At 39.3% G+C, this 19,524-nt stretch overlaps 1 protein-coding gene across 1 annotated transcript in view; it reads right to left on the reverse strand.

Annotated features, from left to right (window-relative positions):
- Lama1 (laminin subunit alpha 1) overlaps positions 1–19,524 on the reverse strand; it is a 150,274-nt gene that overhangs the window by 31,868 nt on the left and 98,882 nt on the right. Inside the window, exons 31-41 of the mRNA XM_078030367.1 lie at positions 17,115–17,201; positions 16,640–16,833; positions 15,693–15,835; positions 13,895–13,984; positions 11,767–11,878; positions 10,711–10,873; positions 5,798–6,008; positions 5,496–5,612; positions 5,217–5,380; positions 3,055–3,190; positions 2,118–2,211 (exon numbers count right to left, since the gene is read on the reverse strand). Of these exons, the coding sequence (XP_077886493.1) occupies positions 2,118–2,211; positions 3,055–3,190; positions 5,217–5,380; positions 5,496–5,612; positions 5,798–6,008; positions 10,711–10,873; positions 11,767–11,878; positions 13,895–13,984; positions 15,693–15,835; positions 16,640–16,833; positions 17,115–17,201 (1,511 nt within the window). The remainder of the gene's footprint in view (positions 1–2,117; positions 2,212–3,054; positions 3,191–5,216; positions 5,381–5,495; positions 5,613–5,797; positions 6,009–10,710; positions 10,874–11,766; positions 11,879–13,894; positions 13,985–15,692; positions 15,836–16,639; positions 16,834–17,114; positions 17,202–19,524) is intronic.

Raw genomic sequence — 19,524 nt, forward strand, 5'->3', positions numbered from 1 at the left:
TCATCAGCCCTGTTTAATCAAAGCTTTTACTTTGAACATTTCTGTTCACCACACTCAATCACACTGGATTTTGAACACTCGGTTGAAACGACATTTTAATTGCCAGGAAGTTCCTCATTTCATGGGCTGTGAAGTTGCCTAACCTGTGTCAGTGGAAACCAAGGCTCATCAATATGGATGCTGGAGTTTGTGACTGAGCTTTATGCATTATTTTTACTGTGAGATGACAGCATAAACTCTAAGTTGTGTTAGACACCAGAAAAACAAGAAAAAAACTCACATAACCAAGCCCTTGGTTCAGAAAACTATGAAGGATCCAGTAATAGACTTGGAAATAATCTGATAAAGCTATTAGCTTTGTGCATGGCCCACTGCTATACAGAAAGCCTGGATATTTTTTTATATATTAGAATATGCTAAGGTAAAAAGCACATGATATGTGTTAGCATCCACATATCAGAGAGAACATTTCGGCCTTTGGTTTTTTGGGACTGGCTTATTTTACTTAGCATGATAATAGTCTCCGCTTCCATCATGCTAACACACAATAACGGAATAGAAGTTTGTTGGATTAGACCAAGGGGAATGAAGGTAAAGGAGAAGGGATGGGTATAGGAAAAACAGTAGAATGAATCGGACCTAGCTTTCCTGTGTTCGTGTACGAATACATGACCAGTAAAATTCTGTGTCATGTACAATCGCAAGAATGAGAAATTATACTACATGTATATGTCCTATGTCAAAATACACTCTATTGTCATGCATCTCTAAAAAGAACACATAATGGAATTCTTGGGGAAAAACAAAAATAAGGCAACTACTTTGTTTTTAAAAATGTGTAATCACTTCATCCGTCCCTGTGAATGTATAACTGGGTGGGAGACCAACCTTACACGTGACTGAGTCATACTCCCTGGCTGGGTGCTGAGGCACTCAGTCACAGAAATGTGGCAGAGCTTTCCCCACCCTTCTTGGGTCCGGGGGTTGGTGTCTCATGCATGGGTGGCCCATGGGTGGAGCTACACTCACCTGTTTCTTTGTAATATAACCTCTCACCCTGTATAGGATAGAATCTTCCATGGAAGTGCCTTGTGTGTGTCCCCTTCTCTTACTGTGCCCTTGGGTGTGGCCTACCCAGGTGTCAGTCAACCTGCTGACAGCAGACATCATGAAGATAGACTCAGCCCCCTGAAACCTGACCCCTTGCCTCATTTAAATAGCTTCTCCTCAATAAAAGGGGTCAGCTCGTGCTCTCCCTCTCTCTTTCTGTGGACCCTTAAGGTCAGAGGAGCCATCACAGCGACCCCAAAGAAAAAGGTATTTGTGACTCTTGTGTGGTTATTTTGTGCAGCCCAGTTAGCCCAGTTTACCTGGAGTGACCCCTGAGCCTTTTAGTGGCGAGAACAGAAACCCGGCATAACTGCGATGTAATAAGTGAATTTGTTGCTTATCTCAAATGAATATTTCATTTTTAAGGAAAAAAATTAAAAATCACATTATATGTTATCAAAAATGTATGCCTATATAGTTTCTCTTACACAATAGGTTCTTAATGCCATTTTTTGTTATGCATATTGGACGGATAGCTCTTACATATGAGAAATAATGCTTCTTGAAGTAATTCCTAATAAAATTAAATTGCATGTTTTTTAAATTGATAAATCAATTATTATTTATTTCAGTGATTGTTTAATGAGAATCTATCATGAAGCTAGTAACATGATACTAGCCCTGCCAGAAAGGCAAGAGAAGTACCAAACATAATGTATCTCTTCAAGGAACTGGGAAATAATGAATCAAATAGAGAAGCACTTGCAAGCAATGAGAACTTAACCAACTCTAGGAAGAACAGAGAAGGCTCTAAGCTCAAGCAAAAAGTGAAGGATTTGGTCATCAAGGAAGGCTGTATAATGGTGGAGCAGGCAAACTCCAATATGTGATATTGCTAGAATAAAAGACAAAATTATACAAGGTCCAGATGACAGGGAACTGGAATATTCATGTGACAAAGAAATGTGAAGCTTCACATTACTCCAGGAAATGAGAACCTAGAATGTTCTTTGAGATGCTCAGAGGTGTGTCTTCTTCACTCTGCTTTATCCAATTAATACACTGACCTTGGTGCTTTCTGTTGAGGTTGTTGCTTTCGCTTAGAAATCTGGCACTGCGCTGCAGAGCTGCTCTCCCATTAGAAAGGAGGGATTCTGAGAACTGAAAAACAGAACAACTTAAACCTGGTGACCACAGGGCAGTGTGGAATCCTGCTGGGGGCAGAGAAAGCCACCCTGTAAGAACAATCTCTAGTTAGAGCCTCCTTTGCAAACAAGAATGTCAACCAGAGAAACAGGAATACATTTTTAAATGTATAAAAGAGGACAGCCATTATAAAAAAGATTTTCACTGGGCTTGGTGGCATATCTCTATAATCCCAGCAACTTGGAGGCTAAGGCAGGAGAATTGCAAGTTCAAGGCCAGCTTCAGCAACTTAGTGAGATCCTGTCTCAAAAAAGAAAAAAAAAAAAGGAGCTGGAGATGTGGCTTTGGCATTGAAGCATCTGAGTTCAATCACCAGCACCAAAAAAAAAAAAAAAAAAAAAAAAAAGATTTTCACCACAAGTAAAGAAACATGTGTCACATAGATATCAGGTGATGTTATTGTTTTTAATCATAAGGAATAGTGAGATTTTCCTTATTTCTTCAGTCCTCGTCTCTAGTGTTCAAAAAGAAGTACTTATGACTGTTAAAAATTTATAATGAGCTGGGCATGGGGGCATATGTCTTAGTCCCAGCTATTTGGGAGGCTGAAGCAAGAGATTCACTTGAGCCCTGGGCTTTGAGACTAGCCTGGGCATAGCAAGACCCTGTCTCTTAAAAAAAATCAATTTAAATCAAAATGTGTATCCTATGATAACAGAAGTCATTAACAGATTCCACCAGAAAAGAATGTGAGTATATATTTGAGCCACTAAGTCTTTACTCAAGATCCTTCTAGAACAACCTCCCCTAGTGCCCAGAAAAGGGAGATATACCCCGAAGCCTCAGAGCATTTCTTACCAGGCTGGTCTCACTCACAGTCCTGTGAGCATCGTTGGCCAGTTTCTCTGATTCTTCTGTGAGGCTCTGAAGGTTATAGTGGACATGAGCGGCACTGGTGGCATTCAGGGTCACATGTCTGACATTTTTAAGGCCACTATCAAATCAGCATATTTAGAGATGTTAGAATACACTAAATCAAATTTGTGGATTCACACGAAAATTATAAGTGCCCATTATTCTTGGAAGCCTCCTAGTTCCCTTCTCCTTAGGAAAACACGAATTCCCCTTCAAATTCTCATTGTCACAGTAACGCTCAGAATTGTTCTCTAATTAAAACCAGAAGAAGAGATTATTGCTGTTTCTTTAGACAAACATTCCATCACTATCAAACAGCTGCCCTCCACATTCCCTGAGCTCTGTTTAACTCTTGGCTTATGCTTAGGGACCGCTATTTATCTGTGTTGGTGATAATCTCTCCTACAAGGCACTTGCTAATTGTCAAAAAGTTTTCCTACACACATAAGGATGCTGGATCTCCTCCCTCAAATGGCACTCAAAGGCTGATGAAATTCAATAGAGATGTCGCAGGAAGATCAGATAATATTTCAATCAGCTGAACTCCATTCTAACAAGTGGGCCAATCACTTAGGAATCTGTCAGCTGGTAATGGCACAACTTCATCCAGCTCTGTCTAGACAATGAAATCTGACAACTGGTACATCTTTTCTGAGTAACTCACTTCATTTTCTTTCTAAGGTAATTGAGTTGGGCGAGTCCCAGGCCAGACATTACCAGTTATTTTCTGTTACTATTTGATTGGCAAAATCAGGTGACTTATAAATAAAAGCTAATAAAGTTATGTAACTCTGTGTATCATACAAAATTGCTTCTACTACTCTTATACTAAGTAATAAAGTAATAAATATTTTGTTCTAGTGATTCTTAGAGTCACAATATCTTTTTTCATTTCTGGGAGATGATAAAAGATGATAAAAAGTGTGAAGCACAGTATCTAATTCCATTTTCTACGATTGGTTCCTATGGCATGTGCTTGAAGCTGCTATCCATCCATTGAGCTCACGATTTACACATTAGTCTATCTTATATTGGGGTTTTTTTGAGAATTTTTAATATTTATTTTTTAGTTCTCGGCGGACACAACATCTTTGTTGGTATGTGGTGCTGAGGATTGAACCCGGGCTGCCCACATGCCAGACGAGCGCGCTACTGCCTGAGCCACATTCCCAGCCCCTTATATTGTTTTTAATTGCTTTTGTTGTGAGCTAATCTCTCATGGCAGCAGTTCCTAAATTCGGAGATATTTATTTTTCCCCTTCCATAGAATACACTCCCACACAAACACATACAGGTACCCACCTATCATTTTAAAGAAAAAAAAATGTACCAATTAATACCCAGGATTGTGTGAATGACCTGTAAGACCTAAAACATTGGCTTCTACATTTGCTGCATGTTAGAATTAACTAAGCATCTTTAAAACAAATTACAAAGACCAGTCCACTTCCCAAAGAACTTAAGTGACACTCTTGGGTGGAAGACAAGGGACAAAGGCTTCGATGTTTTATGAAGTGCCCAGGTTAGCCTGATGTGCAGATGAGTATGGGAACCATTGGCTGACACTTGTGTTTCTGGTTTAAAGGCATTTTTAACTAAATGAGCACATATTTAATGAACATCCCAAAGTTTTGTGTTACAATGGCAGCCCTTTAGGCAGTAGGAAATAATTGGAAGTGGATCTATCAAGCCTTGGAAAAAAGACCACTGACACTTTTATAGGTGCAGTGTGAGCATACCTTCCATTCAACTCAGTTTCCAAAAGGCAAGATCTGTATAGAAATTAATATTCTTATGCAACCCGCATGCATCCTAACAAAGATCTGAATACTTAGTAGGTGCTTACAAAAACCTCAGTAACTTGATATTATAGTATACTATTTGTTTCACTTCTATTTCCTCCTCTGGTTGCATTTTCCCATCATGCTGGTGGTAAACTACAAGAGCAGACATAAGAGGAAATCTGACTTATGGCATAAATAAAACAGGAGTCCTTATTTTTATACAAAGAGACAAGAATGATTCACCCCTGCGATTGAAATAGCTGTCCTTATTCTAAGCAATGGGCCACTACTTCTGAAATTCCCCAAAGTGTGTGACCTTACCGGTCCAAAACACCTGCTAGTCTCTGGAGCTCAGTGGCATGGTCCTCGGCTCTGTGGACAAGATCGATTGCTTTCCTTTTGGACATCTGCATGACCAGGTCATCTACATGTTGCCTGAGTTTGGCAGTCCACAGAAGTAGCTCATCCCGGTGATGCTCCAAGTGCTACATGAAGAAATTCGTTTTGTAAATATATGTACATCTGTTTCACAATGTCTGAGTACACATAGAGATGAGTAGTATGAGCTTCAAGCTTTATTGTGGCTGAGTTTTAACTTACTGCTAGAGCATTTTGTGTAGTATCTCCATGTGCACTAGCCGCATCTATCAATCCTCTTCCTTTGGCAATTAGCTTTGAGGTCAAATTTGGTTCTTCTTGAAGGCGAAGCTTTTTATCCTGCAGCAAAAATCACCTTTTAAGGTTGTTTCATAAAAGTAAGGCAGTTTCTGAGCTTTGGTGCCTAAGGCCACCTACTGAAAGTTCTCGGGGCTCATTTTGTTAGAAGCTAAAAATGATACTGTTGACCTCTAAGTATTTGGTTACCAGTTCTAAATGAGACTAGTGAGGCTAGTGAGACTCACTCTGAATTCTCTCAGATTGGCCTTGACAATGAGCAGTAGGCGGTTGGTCTCCTGGGTCTTGGTCTCCGCATCCCTCAGGAGCTCCTCTGCTGCCCTCAGTTCACTGTGGTGCTTTGAAAGGAAGCCTTTGGCTGTTTTTTTTAATACCTCCAACTCTTCCTGTGGCTTTTGGTAATGCTTTTGAACTTGTGACAATAAATCTTCAGCAGCCCTGGCAAATTAAATGTTTCACATAGTAAGTAAATGAACAAAAAAGCTCTTAGCTCGGGAATGCACTGGAAAGAATTTTTTACGTGTTCACATCCAGTTTCTTCTTGCTATCATGAGTGATACATCAAAGTTATTCTTTTTTTATTTTTCTATTATTTGGGCCTTGAGCATGCTAGGCAAGTGTTCTGCCACTAAGCTTCATCCCCAGCCCAGAACAGTTTTTCTAAGACAGCTTTTGGTCTGACAGATTTATACTTTACTTTTAACACACTATTTTCCACAAACTTCCCAACATGTTTTAGACATGTAATTAAAAGAAATCATCTTAGTGAAACTAGACTCAGAATATCAGAGCTACGTTCTGTGTCAATGATGGGAACTGTGATGTTTCATTATATTATGGCAATAAATTTCAAGAACAGGGCTATTCAGTAGCTCACTATGAATTTACCAATTTATTTATATGATACAAAGGATTTTCTGAAGTTGGTTAAAAAACAGACTTTTTAAAAACCTTCAAGTCAATTTTCTTAAAAGATATTTTGCATCATTAATAAATGCAACCTTCAGAAAGTCAAAATAGCTTTCCTATTTTCTCATAAGTGTGTTATCCACTTGCTTATTTAAGTCAATTTTGCATTTACAGCTGCATAGAATATGAAAATTCTATACTATGCACATTGCAGTGGCCAAATACATTCCATTAATTTTCTAACTCAATTTTTCAGGTGAACTTTGAAAAATTCCATGGAAAATATCTTGTAAACTACCCTGAGCTTTCAGAGGTATCAGATCACTGGGTTAAGACATGAGAGAAAATGTTATTCAAGGATATACACAAGAAAATATATTTGAACTCTGACACTGGAATAACATTAGAAGTTCTTTGAACATACTTATGATCATTAATTATAATAAAGATGTTGTATTATGAATGAGACAACAAAACTAAAGCAGAGTTCATGGAAAGCAAAAATCCAATATATTAAACACTTGATCATGATTGATCACTCTTGTTATTAAATAAGGTATCTTTAGGAAAATATAAAATAGGGGTGCAACTTCCATCTATGAAATGACTTGACCATGGTGAAATGATTCAGTTTCCAATGACTTGAACCCAGGAAGAACAGCAAAAAGCTCCACACTCTTCATACTGTAAAATTCATTGAATTAGTACAGCAAGCCAGTGTGTCCCAGACTATTTCTTTATAATCCAACTGTCCCATGAACCATTAAGGCAGGTTTCATGAGAAAAGTCTTATAGTGAAAGAAACCACATGACATTTCTCCAGCCCCTCCTTGGAAAAGTTAATGCACTAAAAGATTTGAGAAGACTTGCAGTAAAGAACTTGTCTCTCTGGAGCAGACACTGTGTCTCCCAAATGTATCTGGCCATAGAACACTTTTCTTTAACGAAATATCTTTCAATAGCTCTGGGGATATTGAAGTAGAAAATAGTTGGGAAACATAGCTACAAACAATAATCTGCAGCGTGTGGACATGAGTTCATGTGACAGGCTGGAGTCACTGGCCTGGCAATCCTAGAAGTATTGCCACTGGTCCCTAATTGATAACAGTGGCTTACCAGCTCAACTGTGCAAGCGAGGTGATTTATGCTGATACTGCTTTCGTTCTTGGAATCTGGTGTTTGGGTACATGCTAGGTATGATCAGTCCTGTTATGGTTTGGATTTGAGGTGTCCTCCAAAATCTCATGTGTGAGACAATGCAAGAAGGGTTAGAGGTGAAATGATTGGGTTATGAGAGCCTTAACCTAATCAGTGAATTAATCCCCTGAAAGGATTAACTGAGTGGTAACTACAGGCTGGTAGAGTGTGGCTGGAGAAAGTGGGTCATTGGGGGTATGCCTTTGGAATATATATTGTGTATCTGTCGAGTGGAGTCTCTCCTCTCTGCTATCTGATTATCATGTGAGCTACTTTCCTTTGTAGCTCCATGGTGTTCTGCCTCACCTCAAGCCCTGGGGATTGGGGTCTGCTGTCTATGGACTGAGACTCCAGATAAACTTTTCCTCCTTTAAAATTGTTCTTGTTAAGTCTTGTAGTCATAGCATTAAAAAAACTGACTAAAATAAGTTCCGGTAAGAACCATGGATACAACATCTCTAATGGGCTTCCCTGGGCAGAAACACCACACCCTTCCTGCATTTTCACTGCTAGGGAAAAAGTGTGCTCAGGGAGCCCTTCTGGAAAAGAAGCCTTCATGGATTTCTCCACACTCCATTGCCTCCTTTTTCCTGGTTCAGCTGGGCATCCTCAATAAGTCTTGGCCACAAATTCAATTGTATGCTGAATTTTATGAGGCCTGGTGGTCTGACACAAACATCAAAAGCAACGGTTTGTGTGCTAAATCTGCTTACCTATGGGATTGCCCCATGCAAGCATATCACTAATTTTCTAAGAATTATAATTAAAGAGCCAATGATAACCCTTAAAATAATCCATGTAATTTGAAACGGTATAAACATAGGAATGTTACATGTAAAATTGTGAAATGGACTCATATAATTTTTGTGTGTATAAAGTGAACTCACAAATTTTTTTAAATAAAAGATTTTCTCCCTCTCCCTTCCTTTTTTACAGTACTAGAGATGGAAACCAGGGCCTCAAACATGCTAGAAGAACACACAAAAGGGATTCATAAGTCATAGTTTCACTTACATATTAAAGAGAGAAATCAACAATCTGAATAGTAGTAACTTTATTCCAAACAGAAGCCAGACACAGGGGCACATGCCCATAATCCCATCTACTCAGGAGGCTGAGGAAGGAGCAGGTTTGAGGGCAGCCTGAGCAATTTAGTGAGACCCTGACTTAAAATAAAATTTTTAAAAAGGGTTGGGGAGGGGTCTGGGATTGTGACTCAGCGGTAGAGCACTCACCTAGCATGTGCAAGGCCCTGGGTTCGATCCTTAGCACCACATAAAAATAAATAAATAAAATAAAGGTATTGGGTCCAACTACAACTAAAAAATAAATATTAAAAAAGGGGGGGTTGGGGATATAGCTCAATGGTGAGTACTGGTCTAGCATGCGGTGAGACACTATTCAATCCCCAATACTGAAGAAAAAAGAAAAGAGAAAAAGAAACAGATTAATTACAGTGACAGAGAAAGGGGTCCAAAGGAGCCTAGCCGGGGAGGGAGGGTAGGGGGTGCCTAGGGAAACAGAGGGCAGGGCTGACTTGGCATTTTGCCTTCCTCTCAACTGCATCTTCAGAAAATGAAGTTTTCCCCATTGGAGCAGGAGCTGCAAGCTGCCTTCATTGTTGTCCTTTGTCCCCACTCCTGGCACCATGCCTGCCACCTGGGACTCAATCCCCTGCTAAGTGCATGAATGAACTGACCATGTGAGGGTGATGATGGGAGGGGATGGTCCCACAAGATGACACCAGGGGACTCCAGGGAGGGCCTGGAAATCTCCATCCTTAACAAGCTTCTTAAAAGATAGGGACTTCTCAGCCTAGAAAGGCCAAGATGGCTACCTACTGATGCAACGAGAGAAGGAGCACACTCTGTACAGCACAGAGGAGGCCTCAGTGTCTCCTTCCCCATCTCCTGAGACCCCACCATCCTCTGATCTCCCCCATGGCATCTACTTTATGGTTCTCTCAGGGACCCCTCCAAGTCCTAAGTAATGTCATAGCAAGTAGGTTCCTAGTCTGCTCTCCAAACTGCAACCAACTACAAGCCCCCCATTTTATATTTCAACCAACAAAGCAACAATAATGCCAAAATTATGTAAATGACAAAGGAAAGATGTAAATCTAACCCTCTAACAGATTGCTGAAGATGTGTGCCTTGTTTTCAAAAATGAATTCTAGAAACTAATTTGGAAATGCACATCAGGAATCCTCAAGATGCAATTCTTTGACTAAATGATTCTACTTCTTAATATCTACTCTGACAAGAAAAAAAGCAAAAATAGAGAAAAATTAGAACTACATATACTATCAGTATATAAATATTTGATATTTAAAAACAGACATATTGGAAAAATATATAATAATCTTGTATGATATGATTAAAAGTTGCAAAATAAATCATAAATAGTTTGAATATATCACTAGAAAGAATAAGGGATATTTAATATAGTCTTTAAGGCATTCATCAGAGCCTGGCAGAAGCACAACTTGTGTTAACACATCAAGTAAGAACTTAATGAAAATATGAAGAAAAGAACCTAGAAGGAAGTTTTGAGCTCCTGACCAGGCACAATAATTCTTCAGGATCTCTGTCATTTCACATGGTAATTGTCAATGAGTGCTTGTAGAACCTAGCTCAGTTATTCTCAGAGTAATGTCCGTCTGTTTATGGCCTGCGTACCCATGGGCTCTACTTCTGTGAGAGATACCCTTGCACTTGATCTATAATAAACAGAGTACCATGATGCTCTTTTGATAGATGAAATGTAATTCAAGAGTGATAGAAAAACCCAGAACTATTTCACCATAGCACAAAGACGGATTGTAATGACTGTACTGCTTACAACCTCTACTCTGCAGGGGTCAGTACCCATCACCTCATATACCTAATAATGGTGCTGATGGGGGTCTTCTCTTCTTCCACAATATTCCATACCTAGAGAGCACTTTTTTTTTGGCCATTATTCCTCCTCCTCTCCCCATGTCCACCTTCCCATCTCTACTTGGTGGTGTTGAGAATGATATTTAGGAACTTACTTGAGTTCAAGGGTGGCATTTTGGTGCAAGTGTGTGAAATTCCTTTTCTGTATAATTTCCAGCAAAGATGAAATGTTCTGTTGGATGTTGTGAAGAGTAGAATCGGGTAGTTGAAAATCTTCATCCAAGGTCTGATTTAAAGTTGTTGCCTTTTCAAGGATTTCTATGGACAAAATTTATCAATCATTTCATAAGTCTCATCAAAGCAGACAGTACTAAATGGAAGAACTTAGAATCTTCTTTGGTGAGGACTGTTCTGTCTACTAAGGCTGGGCAGGACCTCCACTCCACTCAGGCCAGGCGAGGGCATCCCGTCTATCCCAGCATGCTCTGCACATCCCCTAACACAGCACTCCTGAAGCTGGGATTACTGGTCTACTTCATGTCAGTTTTCCTCAGTACCCACAAACTCCATGAGGGCAGGGACTAGTCACCTTGTTCCCCTTGGCATTTCCTTGTAGGTGGCATGGGCACAGAAGCCACCAACATTTGATTCTTCTCTTTTTATTAAGCATTTTTTATTCTAATAATTTTCTTACTTTCTGCCATATATAGCTTTTTTTTGCATTGGATTTTGTGCTTTTTAAGTTCTTGCACTATAATTCAAAAATGAAAGCAAAAAAATGTGTTTCTGGTAGCCAGAAAACTGAAAATAACCAAGAGTCCAAGGAGAACCCACTGTGGAGTGTGTGAATTACTCTATTAGGCTGGATGTACCTTGGCAGCAAACTGAAACCTGAATTCTTCCTTCTTCCATTCTGGGAGAATGGATATCAACTTTACCATAATGGGTCTTGAGAATTAGGAACCAAGTGTTAGGCATAAAATAATATGGAAAATAAAAAAGGAAACATGTACTGTTTAAAAAAGAAATCTCTCAGTGGAAGACTATGGCCTGGACATTCAGGATTCTCAAATGATGAAACATTCCAGTCCTATGTCTGTAGGAGCTTAGCACAAGACACATGCATCTATCTACTCACACATCTAATAAAGCGATTGTGACTTTTCCCACCAAATAAGCTCAGAGCCCCACACAAGACCTGCCCATCGTACCTCTGATGCTCTGATGCAGCCTCTTGATGAATGTGGCCAGGTCTTGACTCTGGTCAAGGATATTCTCAGTTTCCCTGTTCACCTGCTGGCTGTTTGTTAACACTCTAGTGAGCTGACAGAAAAATAAGGTCCTGGGTTAGTTTGACCTTAAATCCAGTTATTGCCTCTTAAGAAAAAAAACTCTTCCAGTCTATCTATCCATCCATCCATCTTCCAGGATACAGAGAGAAGGTATACACTATTTGTAAATCAAGGCAAATGCCGGCTGGAAACTAAGTGGTTAATGTGATAATTTAATACTCAATGAGAGGAAAGATGGTATATTTTTACAAGCAGCAAAATTGACTATCAAACCACAGATACTCCCTGTGTCTGTTCACTTTAGAATGCAAGTGCAGTCACGTGTATGTCAGTGAACGATGAGGACATGCTATCTGAGATATACATCATCAGGAGATATTTCATCACTGTACAAATGCCATAGCGTGTTTATACATACTTACATGGTGTAGCCTCTACGCACACACACTGTATAGCTATTGCTCCCAGGGTCATGATGGACAGAAACTATATGAGATTAAATCAAGCACAAAGGAAAATGACACTATTAAGAGACTCAGTAAACATGAAATCTATGAGGCTATTGGCATAAAAGTACACAATGTATTAAGAGGAAAAAGTATACTACTGCAAATTGATGAAAGAGTTTCACAGCTACTTATTATCATTGTTAAGTATTATGCACTGTACACAATCCAATACTTACAAATACTGGGGGCTGCACAGTAGGTTGTTTACACCAGCACTATCACATTTACTACAATGATTGGAGAGCCACAGCAAGACTTAAGCAATAGACATTTTTTAGCTCCATTATAATCTTATGAGAATTCTGTCATATATGTCCATCATTGACCCAAATATTATGAAGCAATAACTATCAGAAACTACTATATATCAGCAACGACTATATAGAAAGTCGAACCTTATTAAGTTGTATGACCTGAGAAAATTGAGTCCCTAAGAGTTAAGAACAAGGAGTCAGGCAAACTGGATGTTATTCCCAATTCTTCCAGGTGGTGGAGCTACACATCTCCAGCCTCATCTATAACACTGGGGTAATAATAGCACTATAATAACACTTACTAGCCCAGAGGCTGATACTTAGCGCCCTTAACTATTATTTTAATGAAGAATTTCATAATTTGTAAAATGAAAGGCTGTTTGTAATTTCCAAGAATACAACACAACTCAGACGGGGCTTTAAAGTGTTTCCTAGTCATGACCAAAGAGAATCTTCTTTAATGGACAGAATTTATCAAGATCAGCTTATCACTTTCTACCAAATGTTTTTTTGCCGAAGTACTGAAAACCTACACTTAAACCCTTAAACTCTTTTCAAATTATCCTGAATTCTAAATTAACAGATGATAAACTAATACTTTCGTTTAGTATAGAGGCTTCTAGGTGTGTATGTTGAGAAATTTACAAGTGACAAATTGTAAATTTGACAATAGGCCTCCTGAGCCATCTATATATGAGGAGATTCAAATTTTAGATCCCTAAAGCCCATTTCTCTGGCATGAACTAAACAGAATAAATAATTCCCTGCTGATAAGAAGACAAGTTGACATGTCACTTCAAGTCCCGAAATCAGAACTGCCCCTGCCTGAAGCCTGCATATTGGGGAATACTACATACCGGAGTCTGTGCTATGTCCCATCTCCACCCAATAAATCACAGGAAGATTTACTGGTCTCTAGTGGAGGACCTTGTACTCATCATGTGCTCAGTTATAAAATTAATTTAGAGGGAGGAAACCTGAAGAATACTTTTAATCCTACCCATACCCCTTAGTTCGGAAAAGACAATGGAAGTCAGAGAGCAAAGCCACCACCTGATTCTTCCCTCTGCAGAGATGACAAAAAGTAAGTCAGGAGTCTTTTCCCACTAAACCACAGAAACTGTCAGGGTTAGAAAAAATCTGATGATAAAGCATTTGGAGCAGCTCCTGAAAGAGGGGGCTGGTCTGACCTAATCAGAACTTTCCAGAGGGCCACAAGGCAATGGCTCACAAGGGCTGGGAGGGAGGCTGGGTGGAGAGCTGGTTTTTGTGCCAGGAACCTACCTGCTTTTGCAGGTCCTCCGTCTGTTCTGCAACACCTTCCAGTTGAATCCCTGCCCAATTCTTTTGGGTATTTGCTTTTAATAAAGACTCCTGGGAACAAAGGAAACATCACCATGCTTCAAAGTACAAAGTTCTGATTCTTAACAAAGAGTCACTTATTAATCTCCCCCCCGTTATTTTTTGTTCACAGAAAGAAGTTCTACTTTCCTTGAAGTTGTCATTTAAAAATAAAGCAGCCCACATTCACTTAAGTTTCCATTATAGCTACATGATTCTATACTGCCACCCATTGCTTTGTATTTCCCACATAGACATAAATTCACAGTCTGATGTGTTAGGCAGAAACAGAGATTGCTGCATTTCTTAGATAAAAGGTCTGGCTTTATTTCAGTATCAAAGTCATGATTTTTTTTTTTTGGATGGTGCTAGGGATTGAGCACCAAAAAAAAAAAAAAGTCATAAATTTTAACTACAATTGCCAACAAGTTAAAAAATGTATTCAATAAACAAAATCATTTATAATTATTAAGTGCTTACTTTATGCCAACATTAATTTCTTTACTTGTTTGAATTTATTTAAACCTAACAACATTCCTATGAAGCTGTCATATTACTGTTTCAGGGAGGTTAAGTGACTTTCCCAAGATCACTGTGCTGGCAAATAATATAAAATAACAAGAATTCACACTCTTAACCTTTGTTAGATACTTTGTATAAACATAAAAAGTTATTTCAAGGGATGGACAAGTATTTTAAATTGGAACAAAAAATTCAAAATTAGTTAAAATTTAAGTCAAGTATTCATGTCACTTGATAAATTTAAAATGCAGTTATACCCCAGGGGCCCACACTGGCAGAAAACAGAATTTGTTGATTGTATATATGATAGTTAGAAAATTTAAATATTTTTTATTATTTTAGATTTTTCAAATGGATAATTTCTCATCTTCCCAAGACATTTTTTGCTATTTGAGAGAAAATAATTTTAAAACATTCCTTTGAGTTTCCTAAATTTTCCTTGCTTTCATTAGAGAAAGGATCATTAGAGGAGAGTGGATCACAGACTCATCCCTACATCCCTACATGTACAGAAACACACAGCCACATGTCTAAGGAAATAGTAAGTCTGAGAAAAGCTTTTATTTCACAAAAGTCATTTAGAAATGACTATCCTTTTTATTACTGCATCACACAGTAAAGATCTCAAATTCTAATGTATAGGTATCAATCACATTTTCTTCCCATGAAAAGTTAAAGTGCCAGAGATGAGTGCCATTTACTAAACCAATCTCTTAACTTCCCATCCTTTAACCAGACCTTGTTGACAAAACATTAAAGTGTGATTTATTCCCAGAAATTTTAACAGTTTTCTAGGGGAGGACTTTTGTGCCTTGGAACTTCAATTAAGAATGACATACTTAATAGAATCTCATCCTTCTTCAGCCTAAACTAACATTAAGGAAGATACTGTCCAGATTTCTTTCCTGTATTTGTATTAGGATGACTGTTTTGAGCAAGGGATCTTTGTTTTATTCCAAAGGGAAAAACAAGGACCATGGGGGCAGACTGCATAGAGATCCCTAAGGAGCAAGTCTCAAACCATAGAGCCATCCCCAGGGAAACAGGTGTGAGATGAGGAGTCCCTGTCACTGTTCACCTTCAAGGAAATGCTGGAAAGCTCCCAGTGGGGGATGATGGAAGTGAGGCTCCTACACTGGGGGACAGACAGAACACTCCTACTACTCCCACTGACTATCTCTCCATGACACATGTCTGCCTCTGTATTCTTAGTACCTACCTGGAGATATTTAGTTGTATTTTCCAGGTTTGACAAAATTCCATGTGGGACAGGGAAGATGCCAGTGAGGTTCATAGAAAGAATGGCATTGCCAACATCATCCAAGTCATTCAGCAACACACCTGCACACTCATCATCACAAGCTAGGAGAGAAGGAAAAAGGGAAAGAGGGTTAAAGTTAACACAAAGTGGCCTGCCCTGTGTCCATGGGTTGTGTGAGCCATTTTGTCAACAATACGAGCAAAGAACATGCCAAGTTCCCAGGTATGGCAACTAATCTCATTGTCACTCCTGCTATGGGTGGGTGGGAAGTACCATACAATTGCCAATCCCCTGTTCTCATATGGTTGCACTGAGACTTAGATCAGAGAAGGGACATCTCTAGGGTTACACCGAAAAGAGTGCCTTCTGGTATGGTCATTATACTTCCTCAACCTTTAAAGTGCTATTGCTCATCTATAACTCAGGCCAACTGCAACAATCCCAGGACTCCTTCCAAAGCCTGGTCTATGACTTACTCAGAGAGTTTGCAGACTCTCCCTTGGCAAATGCAAATGAAGGACAATGGAGGAAGTAAGTAATGCTACAGTGAGATTTGGGTAACACCAATGACAGCCCCACGGTGGTGTTTCCTGTCCTGGGATGACTGATCCTTGGTTCCACTACAAGAACAAACTATTAACACAGCTGAACTATTGAGCTAAAATTCCTGTGCTGCCTTGGGTATCAATGATGGTATCCTAGAACTCCTGCCTTGGCTTATAAATTCACTTCATTAGATGCAATAGCTATCTATGCTCAATTAAAATAATAATATAGAATATAAAATAAAATGAGACCTTTGGTCTCTTGTTGACACTCTAGGTCACTATAACCATTTCTTTCCTACAAAAGCTAACATTGGAGAGGAAAATGTAGCTTTAAACATTTAGACAAGAAATACCCACAAACACAATTGCTTTCCACCAGAATGTGTCTCGGTTGGCATTCCTGGCATCGGATCCCCGTGGCCCCTGGCCTGCAGGTACACTGCCCAGAGATGCGGTCACAGTCACTGTGAACAGACCCCTGTGGACTGCAGTCACACTTCTGGCAACTGCCACCTGGTATCTGAGGATCCCCGTGGTAGCCTGAGGAGCACCTATAGAAAGGAAGATATCAGGCACAGACAGTGCAGTCAACACTCGTCAGTAAATACAGAAAGCAGTCCCTGCCCAAGGACAGTAATCATTTGTGTCAAATGAAATGCAAAGCACACATTCATCTCAGGAGACCCTGACCTGGAACAGTCATGAGGTCTCATATCAATTTCGCACTTGCAAATTGATAATGACTCCCAAATCATGAAAGCAAATATGTCCAGTGCATTATATGTATGTGAGGTGTCCCTAGTGACCTCCATGTGATAATTCAAGGGCGTACCTTTCACAATATTGTCCTTCATAGCCCAGAGCACAGGCATCGCAACGGAAACCTCCATCACCTTCCAAGACACAAGTGGGGCTAAAGCTGGAAGAGAATAGGTTTGTTTTTTATTTTTCCTTGAATTTTTCAGATAGGTAGCTTCAAATCTTTCATAAGGAATTTATTCATAACTATTGGGACATGTCATAGTGTTTGAAAAATTAAGTGAGCACATTAGATGATTAGACAAGTATTTTAGAGCTTAACTCTGTTGGGGAAAAACCAAGAAAAATAAAAATGTAATTAATATAAGTGTGCTCAGATCTTGCATCCAAAAGACATTCAAGCAGCCCTTTCCAGTGACAGTCCTGTGAGGGCTGGGCAGAAGACCAATCTTAGGAATTATAACTAATTAGTCACCCGGGAAAGCATCCCAGATAAAAACGGATTCTGTTCTGAGATTTACACAGAGAGTTACCTGCTCACCATGTGATAAAGTGATTAAGAGTTGAAATGACGGTGAAGCATGAAAGACAGCAGGGAGAAGAAGGCTGAACTGACACAGAAGAGAACTTCATTGGCTGCAGTGAATGGCAGAGAAGAAGCCAGAGAGAAGAGAAGCCCTTAGATGGGATGGCATTTGAAAACGACTGGACCTGCAGGCAGGGAGCAGGGCAGATGGTAGATGAGTAGAAGCCAAATGACAGAGCCCCTCCAAGTTTCATAAGCTGCTCAGATGCCCATCTCTTTCAGGGTCTTCAGCTTTGGGCTCATTTTTTTTTCTTTATAAACTTCTCTGCTTCCATATTGTAAATTACCCAGGCACCTCTAGAGGTTAAGCTAGGTACCTGCAAACCACCGAAAGAAAGCAAAACCAAACCCACTCAATCAGGTCTGTGTTCCTTGCTGGCTAATATGATGAAGTGTCCAGCATGAGTGACCAGCCCAAGGCCACCCTGAACTGAAAGGTGAAATATCCTTCCAAATATTTCTCTGGGTACAGAGAGCCAATGTAGCTATGGATATACACATAGCTGTGTATTTTCTTTTTCCAGAATCATATTACACTAAATAGTCAATTACGTATTTCCATTAGCCATTGTGCCAATTTTTCTTCTTTTTCTCCTCCTCCTCCTCCTCCTCCTCCTCCTCCTCTTCCTCCTCCTCCTTCTCCATCTCCTCCTCCTCCTCCTCCTCCATCTCTTTCTTCATCTCTTCCTCCATCTCCTCTTCCTCTTCCTCCTCCTCCTCCTCCATCTCTTCCTCCTTTTCCTCCTCCTCCTCCATCTCCTCCTCAATCTCTTCCTCCTCTTCCTCCTCCTCCAACTTCTCCTCCTCCATCTCCTCCTCCGTTGTAGATGAACACAACATCTTTATTTATTTATTTTTATGTGGTGTTGAGGATCAAACCCACCACTGAGCTACAGCTACAGCCCCCACTGTGCCAATTCTTTACTGACAAATAAACTTCATTTTTTCCCTCTGTGTTTGTATGATATTCCACTCTAGGAATATATCACAGTGTATATAACCAATCTTGTAGGTATTTCAGTTTTCCCCCAATTTCTCGAGAGCAATGCTAAAATACAACCATCTTTCTACATCTATTCAAGTATTTCTATAGCACAGACTGCAAAAATGGTGTTGATAAACCAAAATTTATGTACAGATTTCATTAAAAAAAAACAAGTTATAGCAACAAGAAATTTTAGGATGCTTGGTAACTTACAAGGGAAGTGTATGTAGTACCCCCTCATTGGAACTCACAGCAAACATCAATTACTTGGAGATAATAAAAGAAGGTTCAAACAAACATTAAAAGGAAAACTTCATTTTAGTATACCAAAAGGTGGCATTTGATCTTTCTGTGTTCAGTGCCTTGCCAAATAGCCTTAAGTGATAATAAAATATTATTAATGAATTATAATTTTCATTTAAACACAAAGAAGAGCCATTGGCACATCCATTCCCACTTCAAATCTCTGGTTCTTTTCTGCAGTCAAGTAATTCATCACGAGTACAAGGCAGACTCTAGTCCCCATTTTATCACTCCATAACATTTCAGCACTTTGACAGGCACCAGCATATATAAATTCTCCTTTTCCAAATTAAGTAGGAATTGGATTCTTCTGGAATGGGCCATTATTTATAAAATTAATAACAACTCATCTCGATGCAGAATAGATATACAGCTGGGGGCCAAAATTAGTCTTTAAAAAAAAAATCACCAAACTTAAAAGTCCTTTCTTCAGTTTGTTCCAGTCTAACACCCAAGATCAACACAGATGCTTTGCTTTTGAAAAGATTCTCTGCAAATACTTATGAGAATGAACACTTTAAAAAAATGTTTATCTTCAAACACGGAATTCTCCATGGCTGTAGACCACTCAGAGACAGAGAAGTGAGGCCAAGAATGGAAGCAAAACTG

The sequence above is a fragment of the Ictidomys tridecemlineatus genome, chromosome 13, assembly GCF_052094955.1.
Source record: "Ictidomys tridecemlineatus isolate mIctTri1 chromosome 13, mIctTri1.hap1, whole genome shotgun sequence".
Classification (NCBI taxonomy): Eukaryota; Metazoa; Chordata; class Mammalia; order Rodentia; family Sciuridae; genus Ictidomys; species Ictidomys tridecemlineatus.